Source organism: Myotis lucifugus, unplaced genomic scaffold, assembly GCF_000147115.1.
Source record: "Myotis lucifugus unplaced genomic scaffold, Myoluc2.0 scaffold_425, whole genome shotgun sequence".
Classification (NCBI taxonomy): Eukaryota; Metazoa; Chordata; class Mammalia; order Chiroptera; family Vespertilionidae; genus Myotis; species Myotis lucifugus.
Window position 1 is genome coordinate 539,712 of NW_005871473.1, and position 13,679 is coordinate 553,390.

The following is a 13,679-nucleotide window of genomic DNA, read 5'->3' on the forward strand; positions in this document are numbered from 1 at the left end:
ACGACCCCGAGCTACTCTTTGAGGTGACTCGAGTAACTGAGAACAGACCCAACCTCTTTTTATCGATTTGTTATCGGCATCTACACTGTCCGAGCAATTCCTGACGCCCCGCCCCACCTGCCCAAGAACACACACCCGGGTTGGGAACCAAACACAAGAATCCTGCTTATGCCTGGCCACCGGCGTGGCTCCCTGATTGAGCGTCGACCTATGAACCAGGAGGTCTCGGTTCGATTCCCCGTCAGGGCGCATGTCCCAGTTGCGGGCTCCATCCCCAGTAGCAGACCTGCGGGAGGCAGCCGATCACGTGTTCTCTCTCATCATTGATGTTTCTCTCTCTCTCTCCCCCTCTCTCTCTCTTCCTCTTGGAAACCAATCCTATATAATAAAAGGCTAATATGCAAATCGACCAAACAGCAGAACGACCAGTGGCTATGACGCTCACTGACCACCAGGGGGCAGACGCTCCATGCAGGAGCTGGCCCCTGGTGGTCAGTGTGCTTCCACAGTGGGGAGCGCCGCTCAGCCAGGAGCCAGGCTCACGGCTGGTGAGCGCAGCGGGGGTGGTGGGAGCCTCTCCCGCCTCCGCAGCAGCGCTAAGGATGTCCTAGTGACGGCTTAGGCCTGCAGAGCGTGGGCGCAGGCTGGGCGGAGGGAACCTCCCCTCCCTGAGTGCATGAATTTCATGCACCAGGCCTCTAGTAAAAATATAATAATAATAATAAAAGAATCCTGCTTCTCCCCCACTGTCAGAACCTTTTCTTCTTCAGGACAATCCCACTGGGACTGGAGTCTGTTCCAACAGTCCTCACGGGCAGCTAAGAGGCCTGCAGGTCCCCACAGACAACGCTCTCCCTTGAGAACCAACCGCCTTACTGGCATTACATACAGGCACGCACTGGGGGAGGGAGGTCAGCTCTCTCCGCAGCCGTGAGCTTGGAAGGGCCCTAACATTCTCCGTCGCACCCCGAAGACCCCCCAGGAATGGCCCTGTTGCCCTCTAGGGGGGAAACGAGCCACCACGCAGACGGAAGGGCACCTTGCCCTGAACTCGAAGGGGGAGAGGGAGAGCCCCCTTGCAGGGGAGGTGCTTACTGGATTTCAGCAAGGCCGCCAGAACCTCCGCGGCTGCCCTGGGGAGAGAGAGAGAAAGGGGGAGACGTCAGTGCCCAGACCACGGAATCCCAAAGCCCACACGCGTGGCTGCCTCCTACCGGCCTCGCGATGAACCAGGGGGCAGGCATCCTGCGGACACTACCTCTGGCCACCGCAGAGGCGGAAACGCAGAGTTGGCACGGAGTGGCCTGTCCGTCTCGCAGACGGGTCGCAGGAGTCCCCTCCCCCTCTTGCCTCCCACCTTCCACCGAGGCCCCCACAGGGAGCGCCTCCTTTTCCTGCGGCTCCTTCCCCACCAGGACTCTCCATTTATCCCGGAGTCCAGGGGACTCTGAAGGATGAGGGGGGGAGGGGGGACCCCGAGGCAGAGGGAGTGCAGTGAGCACTTCTTTCTTCTAAGTATATATTTTTTTAAGAGAAGAGAAGAGAAGAGAAGAGAAGAGAAGAGAAACATCAGTGATGAGACAGAATCACGGATCGGCTGCCTCCTGCACGCCCCACACTGGGGATGGAGCCCACAACCCGGGCATGTGCCCTGACCGGGAATCGAACCATGTCCTCCTGGTTCCTAGGTCGACGCTCAACCACTGAGCCACGTCGGCCGGGCCACTTTTTGAAACATACCCGGCCCCGGACACACTCCACTGTTTCTCACACTCCAACAGGATGCCTAGCGAGGACGATTCCTTAGGGTGGAAAATGGCTATGGGGGGGTTTTCCTTCCAAACTGTTTTCGCAGTCTCTGCAGCAATGACAGGCGTGTCAACTACAAATGCCTCTGGTCCGTGTTTCAGGGACCTTTCTGTCTGCCCGCCCCCCCCCCCCGCCCCCGATTCTGAAGATTGCAGAGCAGGTCAAGGAGGCTGGATGAGCCCAGCCAGCATGGCTCAGTGGTTGAGCATCGACCTATGAACCAGGAGGTCACAGTTCGATTCCCGGTCAGGGGCACATGCCTGGGTTGTGGGCTCGATCCCCAGTAGGGGGCGTGCAGGAGGCAGCCGATCCATGATTCTCTCTCATCATGGATGTTTCTAATTCTCTCTCCCTCTCCCTTCTTCTCTCTAAAATTAATAACAATATTTTTTAAAAAATAAAACTTTCCTCTACTTAGAGATGCAGAGATGAAGAAGAGAGACGATTTGAAAAATGTCACAGCCCCCCAATATCTCACAGGGGAGATATTTGCTGACCCATAGACAAGTCCACAGTAGTTCGAAGACACCTGTAGACTGGGCTACGCCAATGTCTTATTAAAATGAGGCCATCCAAGTCGATCGCGATGGTAATATTAGATATGCATGTTTTAATCATGTGTAAGTATTCATACGCGCGCTGCATAATTGAGAATATACTTTAATCTACTTTTCATTATTTATCGTAGTATCATTGCACGTATTATACCATTATTACGTGCCATGCACTTTTAATATAAAAGTTTGATTAAGAAGACTACTTTTCCGCCCTTAATTTAAAGAATCCATGATTCCGTGAGGCAACACCATATGGGACTTAATGAGAAAATTGGTGGCTATTACTCTAGGAAAATAATATAATGGAGCTAAAATGTGCTATTTAAAAAAAAACACCTTTAAACATCAAAGCAAGAAAATGATCTCAGCTTCCCGGGTCTGAAATATGGGTAATTTTTAAATCACTCTTGTCAAAAAAAAAAAAAATACACCATCGGTGACATAAACGAGGTGCTAAAGACGAAGTGGGCCTGGGAAAGATAGTCTTTCTTATAATATTTTGAAATCAAGAGAGAGAGTTCATTAAAAAAAAGAAAGAAACTTAAGTCTCCGATCCATCCATGTAATGACACCGGTTCTCTTTCTCCTCCTTTGCTTACTCCTGCCGTCACCTAAAATAAATCCAAGCCCCGGGGAGGCTTTTAAAAATAAAGACGTGAAAAAGGAAATGGTTTGACAAGCCTGCCGAAACCCTGCATCTGGACCTTCCGGCCACGAGTCCACAAAGGGAGGCGCAGGGCATTTGCATGGGAAACGGGTTTCACGGAATAATCCCTCCGCGGGAAGCCAAGCCGGGCCTCAGGGGAGGTCATCTCTGCTCCGCGATCAACACAACCACATCCTGGCTCTTGCCAAGAGAGCGGTTCTGCAAACTCCCAAGGATGCTGGAATCACCAGGTTTATTTGAACAGCCCCACTGAGAGGATTAGCTGGTTTAAAGGTCAGAGGGCTTTGCTAGGGTGGGCTTCCTACATTTAGTAAAGTGTTTGTTGATAAAATTAGAATCTTTTTTTTTTTTTAGTTATATTTTTATTGATTTCAGAGAGGAAGGGAGAGGGAGAGAGAGGAAAAAAACATCAATGAGAGAGAATCATGGATCGGCTGCCTCCTGCAAGCCCTCTACTGGGGATTGAGCTTGCAACCCGGGCATGTGCCCTTGACCGGGAATCGAACCGGTGACCTCCTGGTTCATAGGTCGATGCTCAACCACTGAGCTATGCTGGCAGGGCTTAAAATTAGAATTAAATAACACAAATGATGAGACATAATGTTCCTGGTCAACATTAGACAAATGTTTAAGACTTTCCTAGGGAGGCGATAAGCTTTTATGTGGCCAAACCTTCCGCCTCTGCATTCATTAGACAGGTGTGCTGGATTCATCACTTGGAGGAGAAAACCAAATAAGTTAGCTGTTGAGTAACGTCACAATTTCCATAACACGCATCATGCATGAAAGAACAATGGTCCCTTAAGCAGTGGTCGGCAAACTCATTAGTCCACAGAGCCAAATATCAACAGTACAACTATTGAAATTTCTTTTGAGAGACACATTTTTTAAACTTAAACTATATAGGTAGGTACACTGTTATTTACTTAATTAGGGTGCTCCTAAGGCTTAGGAAGAGCCACATTCAAGGGGCCAAAGAGCCGCGTGTGGCTCTCGAGCCGCAGTTTGCCGACCACGGCCCTAAAGAATGGGAAGTTAGCCCGGCCAGTGTGGCTCAGTGGTTGAGCTTCGATCTATGAACCAGGGGGTCACAGGTTGGATTCCCAGTCAGGGCACCTGCCAGGGCAGTGGGCTGGATCCCCAGTGTGGGGCGTGCAGGAGGCAGCCTGTCAATGATTCTCTCTCATCACTGATGTTTCTATCTCTCCCTCTCCCTTCCACCCTGAAATCAATAAAAAATATATATTTTTTTTTTTTATAAAACCACCAGGACAGAAACCATATCTACTTCCAATCACCACCCAGCCCCAAAGCCAGCTCAGCACCCAGCCTCGGGTACGTAGGATGGAAGAATGAAGCCGTCAGTGAAGGCGACATTTAAAGACGCTCGTAGATCAAGCGGGGAAGTGAATCACTCATGCTTAGTGACTATAATAAAGAATAAATTTATTCCCGTCATAAAATAACGTCTACACGTGGAAGGGAATATGTCAAAGGCAGTGTATTTGTATCAGGTTCGGCAGAAAGGCCTAAGTGACAAATTACAGAAACACAGACAGCGTTCTTTATATACGTCTATTGCCTAGGGCCCTGCGGGCTTTTTTCTTTCGCGCCTTATTGTGACGGGGTGGGGACTGTGATGAAAAACAAAACTTTATCCACCCAACAACTCACTATCCGACGAATTCATTCCAGCCTTTGCCAGCAACTCTCCTCAGAATGAATATTCATTAAATACTACGTGGACGAGCATGAATCCCCATCAAACAAAATTCAGGAAGGCAACATTTGGGTTCTCCAAACACCGGGGGGGGGGAAAAAAGAAGATAATAAATTGAATTTCTTAAAAAGCTTATTTTCTTTGTGTTCCTCTATAACTATACAGTCATCTCATGATAACACTAGATCTTAATATCTTAAGAGCTGGACGCCAGCCCGGCTGGTGTTGCTCAGGGGTTGAGCGTCGACCTATAAACCAGGAGGTCACGGTTTGATTCTCGGTCAGGGCACATGCCTGGGGTTCTGGGCTCCATCCCCAGTAGGGGGCGTGCAGGAGGCAGCCCATCCATGATTCTCTCTCATCATTGATGTTTCTATCTCTCTCTCCATCTCCCTTCCTTTCTGAAATTAGTACAAATATACTGTATATTTGTATATATATTTGTATATATGTGTGTATATACCAGAGAGAGAGAGAGAGAGAGAGAGAGGAGAGAGAGAATAAAAAAAGAAATAGCCCTAACTGGTTTGGCTCAGTGGATAGAGCATCGGCTTGCGGACTCAAGGGTCCCAGGTTCGATTCCGGTCAAGGGCATGTACCTTGGTTGCGGGCACACACCCAGTAGGGGGTGTGCAGGAGGCAGCTGATCGATGTTTCTCTCTCATCGAAGTCTCTTACTCTCTATCCCTTCTCCTTTCCCTCTCTGTAAAAAAAATCCAATAAAATATCTTTTTTAAAAAAAGAAAAAGAAATGGATGCCAGTGTGTTGGGTGAGGCCCATTGAAGCTGTCATACCCAAGGCTACCAACAGAGGGCAGTGGGCTGTCCCTGTGCTCAGGTGAATGGCCTGTGGCCATCCGGAACTGCCTTCTCCTTTCCCTGCCTGGCAGGCTCTTCATCTTGTTTCCGAAACACTGCTCTCCCCCATTGCTGGCGCCTGCCCGTTGCCCACGCTCCCTCCTAGCCTTTACGCTTATAACTCTGCCGCTGCATTATTTCGCTTCATAACGGCGCCCTGTAATTGGGGGGCCTATTGGTAACTCCGTAAGGCATCTGGGGAGGGAGTCGTCTGGCCGGAACCTGCCCCATGAAATGGGACTGTGTTAGGTGTGATGGTGATGACTGTGCTTAGGGTGGGCCATTTCCAGAGACAGATCACCCGGGCCTCGGGGAACACGGCGGCTGGGGCTGCCTCTCTCCACTCCCGAGCCCTCCCTGGCTCGAGTAAAACCGTCCACAGCACATGTTTTATTTATTTATTCGAGTCATTGAATCGTTGCTGCTTTTAGATATTGAGTGGAGAGAGGCCATCGTACGGCAGCGGGGTGTGGGGAAACGGACTTGGACAGTCTCAGCGGGAGAACGGAATCGCACTTCAGCTCCCACCTGCTGCTTGTGCACATTTCGGGAAATCCCCTTTCAGACCCAAAGTCTCCATCTATCACGTCACCGTATCGGAAGGGGTGCCTCCTACTTTCCCTTCTGCATAAAACACTTAAAGATTCTAGGGAAATTAAAGGACTACTGCTGCCCTGGCCGGTGTGGCTCAGTGGATAAGAGCATCAGCCCTCGGACTGAAGGGTCCTGGGTTTGGTTCCGGTCAAGGGCACGTACCTGGGTTGCAGGCTGGATCCCTGACCCTGGTCGGGGCACGTGCGGGAGGCAACCAATCCATGTGTCTCTCTCACATGGATGTTTCTCCCTCTCTCTCTGTCTCTTCCCCATCCTTCCACTCTCTAAGAATCCATGGGGAAATATCCTTGGATGAGGATTAACAACAACAACAAAAACTAACAAAGAAAAAGAAATCTACCACCATTCACGGAGTATAAAATTGTTTTACCCTTTAAAACGTAGTGTAGGAGTATTAAAATAGCCAAACTGGAAGACAGGAATGAGAATATCCCATTACCACCCATCTCAAAATTTACCCATATTAATAGCCAACTGGGGATCAAGCCCACAACCAGGCAATGTGCCCTGACCGAATCTGTGACCTCCTGGTTCATAGGTCAATGCTCAACCCACTGAGCCACGCCGGCCGGGCACTGGACTCCCTCTTCGCTGTAGATTGCATGTGTAAATCTATCGCCCATTTTATGGTCATCTTTGTTAACGGTGAGAAGTAGAAGCTGAAATTAATCTTGGGATATCCAGTTTTTCAATGGCCATATCTTGAACAGTTTTTTTTCTCCATGGAATTTGCCTGTGCCAATAATCCATTGTCCCTACATGGGTGAGTTTATTTCTCACCTGTCTCTTCTCTTTTATTAATCTATTTGTCAGTCTTGACATCAATATCACACTGTCTTGATTACTGTAGCTTTATCATAAATCTTGAAATATGGTATTGTTAGTCCTCCAGTTTCCCCCCACCCCCACCAAAAAACTGCATTTGCTAGTCTAGGTCTTTTGCATTTCCATATGAAGTTTAGAATCAATCTGTCGATTTCTACCAAAAAAAAAAAAAAAACCCCACAACTTTGACTGGAAAATGCATTCAATAGATAAATCAATTTAAGGAAAACTGAAATCCTAACAATATCACGTCTTCTGAGCTATGAGCTCTATCTACTTATTCAGGTCTTCATAAATACGTTTCAGCAATGTTTTGTAGTTTGCGGTATTTGCATATACAGATCTTTTGCATATTTTGTCAGATTTATCCCTATTTCAGAACTGTCGACGCCATTATAAATTGTATTTTGAAAAACGTATTTTTGAATGGTTTGTGGCCCGACGTAGAAATAAAGCTTATTTTCGTCTGTCGATTTTGCATCCTGGGACTTTGGTAAATACAATGAATACCTAGTTCTTGTAGCTTTTGTCTGTGTGTGGATTCCATCAGAACATCTCCATAGACAATCATATCAGCTCTAAATAAAGTCTGGCTTTTTCCTGACCCACCGGAATGTCTCCTGCCTTCTAGCCTGTTTGCCCTGACTACCGTCTCCAAGACAAGCTTGAACAGAGGTAGCAGGAGTGGGCATCTGCCTTTCAGCATGAAGTGTGATGTTACCTGATGGTTTTCACGGGGATGATCTAGGGAGGGAGTCTCTAGCCCTCATTTGTTGAATTTTACCAGGAAATGATGCTGAATTTTTGTCAAAAAGCTTTTCCTGTGTCTACTGAGATAATCCATATGTTGGGGTGGGGTTTGTTTGGTTTTTTTAGTTTTTTATATATATAATAAATTATATGCAATGATTTCTGCGTGTTAAACTAATCTTGCGTTCCTGCGATAAATCCCAATTGGTCTTGATTCATTGATACGGGTTTTCTAAAATTGGGTTGAAGATATTCGCATCTCCGTAAGAGATGTTAGCTGGTAGTTGTCACTTTTTTGTTAAGTCTGTTATCAGGGTAAGAAGTTAGTATTTCCTCTTCTTTCATTTTCTGAAACACTTTGTATGGACTTGTTAACATTTATTCTTTTAAAAATATATATATTTTTATTGAGTTCGGAGAGGGAGGGAGAGGGAGAGAGAGATAGAAACATCAATGATGAGAGAGAATCATGGATCGGCTGCCTCCTGCATGCCCCCTACCGGGAATCAGACCGTGATCTTCTGGTTCATAGGTTGATGTTCAACCATTGAGCCATGCCGGCCGGGCAACTAATATTTATTCTTTAAATGTTTGGTCCAAATCACCACGGAAGCCATCTGGACTTTTCTTTGTGGTGATGATTTCCACTATGCATTCAATTAATACATGTAGGGCTATTCTGGTTATCAATTTATTCTTTTTTAAAAAATATATTTTATTGATTTTTTTACAGAGAGGAAGGGAGAGGGATAGAGAGTTGGAAACATCAGATGAGAGAGAAACATCGATCAGCTGCCTCCTGCATACCCCCCACTGGGAATGTGCCCGCAACCAAGGTACATGCCCTTGACCGGAATCGAACCTGGGACCCTTTAGTCCCCAGGCCGACGCTGTATCCACTGAGCCAAACCGGTTAGGGCATCAATTTATTCTTGAATGAGCTTTGGTCGTTTATGTCTGTCAAGGAATTTTTCCCCACTTCATCTAAGTTGTCAAACTTATTGGCATAAAGTTGTTTGTAATATTCTCTTATTATCCTTTTCATATCTATGGCGCTTGTAGCAATTCTCTCTCTCATTTCTCATCCTGATCATTTGTGTCATTTTTTCCTAATCAGCCTGGATAGGGATTTTATCAATTTTATTGATCTCAAAGAATCAGCTTTTGATTAAACTAATTTTTCTCCATTGTTTTTCTTTCACTGTTTCACTGATTACTATTCTAATTTTTCTTATTTCCTTTCACTTACTTTGGTGTGTTTTTTAAAAATATATATTTTTACTAATTTCAGAGAGGAAGGGAAAGGGAGAGCTAGCAACATTGATAATGAGAGAGAACTATTGATTGACTGCCTCCTGCACGCCCCCCACTGGGGACAGAGCCTGCAATCTGGTCACGTGCCCTTGACCAGAATCGAACCTGGGACCCTTCAGTTCCCAAGCCGACGTTCTACTCACTGAGCCAAACTGGCTAGGGCTACTTTGGGTTTTGATCTCCTTTTTTCAAAGATGAAATTCGAGAGCATTCATTAGCTATCTTCCCGCCTTCCTTCTAACATCTAGTTTACAACTATAGTTTATAAACTTCCCCCAAGTCTGTGGCATCCCAGAGGTTTTAATACGCTGTGTTTCATTTTCATTCGTCCCAAAATGTTTTCTATTTTCTCTTTTGATTTCGTCCTCAACGCATGGTTTCTTTGGAAGTGTGTTCCTTCATTTCCAAAATGTGGGGGATCTTCGCGAGATCCGTCTCTTATCGACCTCTAATTTAATTTCGTTGTAGTCAGAGAACAGACTTTATGTCACCTTAATGCTTATAAATTTACTTTAACTGGTTTCATGGCCTATGATATTGTCTGCCTCTGTGAATATTTCATGCGCACTTGAGGAGAATGTAGATTCTGCGGCTTCTCTCTGCTTATTCTATCAATTATTGAGAGGGGATTATTAAAATCTTCAGCCACAATCCGGAGGTATCTCCCACTCCCCTCGGTTATATCAGCCTTACTTTATTTTGAATCTCTGTTATCAGGTACCTAACCTGGAATCCCATACTTTTTAAAAAATATGTTTTTATAGATTTCAGAGAGAGGAAGGGTGAGGGAGACAGAGAAAAAAAAACATCAATGATGAGAAAGAATCAAGGATCGGCTGCCTCCTGCACGCCCCCTACTGGAGATTGAGTCCAAAACCAGGGCATGTGCCCCACCAGGGATAGAACCTGCAGCCCAGGTATGTGTCCTGACCGGGAATCGAACCCACAACCTTTGGGCATAAGGGATGACGCTCCAACCAACTGAGCCACCGGGCCAGGGCTCCTTGGCTGCTGTTAAGATGTGGTTCTTTACCCCTGGTTTTGAGCAATGGGTTGATGATTTGTCTTAGAGTCACATTCTTCATGTTTCTTGTGGTTTATTGGGCTCCTTGGATCACTGCCTTTCCAATTTGCATCATATTTAGGATATTGAAGCCATTATTTCTTCGTCTCTGTTTTCTGTCCCCCCCTCTCTCTTCTCACCAGGAACCCCGATTACTTAAATATCATCAGGCGGCTTGAATTTGTCCCATGATTCACTGCTGCTCTCCTTCTGCCTTTTTTTTTTTCCTCTTTCTCTCTCTCTTTTTCCTTAATTTTCTTTTTTTCTCTGTGCTTCATTTTGGAAACTTTCTGTTGCTGTGTCTTTGAGCTGACCTATCTTTTCTTCTGCCACAGCTAATTTGCCTTCATCCAATCCATTGCCTTGACACCGCCGACGTCCAATTTGGGTCCTTTTTCGTATCTTCCGCTTCTTAAACTTTGACCCTACGGAATATAGTTAGGATAACTTTTTTCATATTCTTGCCTGATCACTGTAACATCTGTTCCAGTTCTGGGCTGTTTCCGATGCAGTGACATATCTCCTCGCGATGGGCAGCATTTCCCTGTTTCTCTGCCTGCCCGATCATTTTGTACTGGGTTCTTAGACAGCGTGACTTTCGACCTTGATGAGTGCTCAGTAATTTTGTCTTCCTATAAATATTCTGAAGCTCAATTCTGGGAGGCAGTTACATTTCTTGGAAACAGATTCATCCTTCCAGGTCTTGCTTTTTTTTTTTTTAATATGTCTTTAGTGATTTCAGAGAGGGAGGGAGAGGGAGAGAGAGAGATAGAAACATCAATGATGAGAGAGAATCATGGATCGGCTGCCTCCTGCATGCCCTCTACTGGGGATCAAGCCTGCAACCCGGGCATGTGCCCTGACCGGGAATCAATCCATGACCTCCTGGTTCATAGGTTGACGCTCAACCACTGAGCCACACCAGCTGAATGTTTTGCGTTATTTTTACCTGTAGCTCAAAATTTTTTTTTCAGGTGGGAAGATAAATCTGACCTCCGTTCTAAGCAGAAGTGGTGTGTATATTTTTATATAGTTGAGATCACACTGAATTTTCAACCTTACTTTTTCTATTCACTATTTTATCGTAAGCTATTACCCCTGGCAAGCATCATCCCTAATCTATTTTTGTGTTGCGACATAATATTACTAGTATAATGTATAGATATATCACTTTTACTCTACACTCCCTGTTATCGAATTTTTTCCCCGGTTATAACATTTCCAATTATAAATAAAACTACGATTGGAATATTTTTGTGCATAAATCTTCATCCACCTTTCTCAACGATTCTTTTAGACAGATTTCAAGAAGTGGCAAAATTGGGTTAAGGAACGAGAAGTTTTTTTTTAAAAAAAAAAAATCTTGATGTACATCATCTCATTGTTTTCATGAAGGATTTATCCATCTACAATCTTACCAGCATATGTGAGTGCACATTTTATTGAATCCTCACCAACAATAAATATCTCCATTTTCAAAATCTTTGCGAGTCTGATTTGCGAAACGGGCGTCTTGATCTAAATTGTGTTCCTCTGACTGTGGGCAAATTGAATATTTTTATGAGTGTATGATTTTCCCTGTGTCCTATTCGGGAATCATACCTTCCTGTTCCTTTGTTGTCTGCGAAGATAGAATGCTCCAAACAAGCCTGTGGGACTTCCTGCCCTTGCTCCTCTGCCATGCACGCCAGCCATGGAGACGCCGCCATGTTTCATGCCCTCTTTGCTTTAAATATATATATTTTTAAATATATTTTATTGATTTTTTACAGAGAGGAAGGGAGAAGGATAGAGAGTCAGAAACATCGATGAGAGAGAAACATCGATCAGCTGCCTCTTGCACACCCCCTACTGGGGATGTGCCCACAACCCAGGTACATGCCCTTAACCAGAATCGAACCTGGGACCCTTCAGTCCGCAGGCCGACGCTCTATCCACTGAGCCAAACAGGTTAGGGCGCCCTCTTTGCTTTATATTTGTTTCTGCCTCTGCCTGGAAGGTCCCCCTTTATTTATTGTGTGTGTGTGTGTGTGTGTGTGTGTGTGTTTATGATTTTAGCGAGAGAGGAAGGAAGAAGGAAGGGGAGAGGTGGAGATAGAAACATCCATGACGAGAGAGAATCATGGCTCGGCTGCCTCCTGCACGCCCCCTACTGGGGATCAAGCGCATAACCCGGGCACGTGCCCTGAACGGGAATGGAACCGGGACCTCCTGGTTCGTGGTCGATGCTCAATCACTGAGCCACGCCGGCCAGACTCAAACAGCGTCTTGAAATGAGGACAGGCTCTGGCTCGGTTTGACCTCTCCGGGCTTCCGTGACCTCCTCTTCGGATGAAGAGTCTGGACCACCCGATCCCCGCGTGAACTGCCAACTTCAGACCCTACGACTCAAGTGATCTCGGCCTGGCTCTAATCCGGGAGAGATCGCTGGCTGCCCAGGCCGATGAAAGGGACTGAAGCCAGCCAGGCCTCCTTGCCAAGGTCTAATACATGTAGGAAACTATTCATTCCACCGCTGGCCGCAAGCGCGGAGTCAGGTGGCGAACGCACTCATCACTGTCAGTAAGCTGAGCCCGTGCGGTGCCCCCTCCCGACATCAGCACTTGGGAGGAGGCTGGGCCGGAATGTTTTTGTTCCTGCTCCAAGGCGTTTGCATCCAAGGGATCCGGGGCGCGAGGAATCTGAACCCCCCGGCGTGAGCCCGGGGCCCCGGAGCCCACGGAGTCCCATTACACTGAACAGAGAGGAGCGGAGTCACGGCGCCAAGCATGGGGGTGAGCCGGGAACATGAACGCCCAGGGAGACATTCGGTCGCTGCTTTGAGAAAACATGGGCGTCTTTGTCTCCGTGGCAACGCAGCTGAGTCCCCCCATCGCCCGTGATGGCAGGGAACCCGTTCGCTTTGGTTGAGGGTCTCTGCTCATCTCTCAGCGACTAGGAGCAGAGCAGGGAGCAGGGAGCAGGGAGCAGGGAGGGTGGGATGGTCGGAACAAGCCCCGAAGGCCTCGCCTGGGGAGAGCGTTGGGATGTGGAGGGGCGGGAGAGTGGGCACGGGACATTGCTTGTGGCTCATGAACAGCTGCACGTGGGCAAAGCTCAGGCGCCAGCGCTGCCCGGCACCGGACTGTGCAAGGAGGAGGTCACCTAACACTGTTCTAAGCCGTTGGGACAGACAACAGGAGACTAAGCTGAAGAACTTGCTGATACCTGAGACCCAACCCGCCCATCTTCTCCTGCTGCCAAGGTGGTCCGACCCCGTGGGTGGAGCTCACAGACTCCAACTTCATGGCCCCGTAGCAACCCAGGCCCCAGGAACCCCTGAGTCACAACAGCATAAATCCCGCCCGGCCTGAGTGCCCGGCTGGCGTGGCCCCGTGGTTGAGCGTCAACCTATGAACCAGGAGGTTCAATTCCCAATCAGGGCACATGCCCAGGTTGTGGGCTCGATCCCCAATAGGGGGCGTGCAGGAGCGGCCAATCCCTGCTTCTCTCTCACTGAAG

At 47.2% G+C, this 13,679-nt stretch overlaps 1 protein-coding gene across 1 annotated transcript in view; it reads right to left on the reverse strand.

The window, feature by feature from the left end:
* LOC106694369 (cytosolic carboxypeptidase 4-like) overlaps positions 1 to 13,679 on the reverse strand; it is a 68,224-nt gene that overhangs the window by 22,204 nt on the left and 32,341 nt on the right. Inside the window, exon 6 of the mRNA XM_023744047.1 lies at positions 1,096 to 1,133. Coding sequence (XP_023599815.1) covers positions 1,096 to 1,133 — 38 coding nt within the window. The remainder of the gene's footprint in view (positions 1 to 1,095; positions 1,134 to 13,679) is intronic.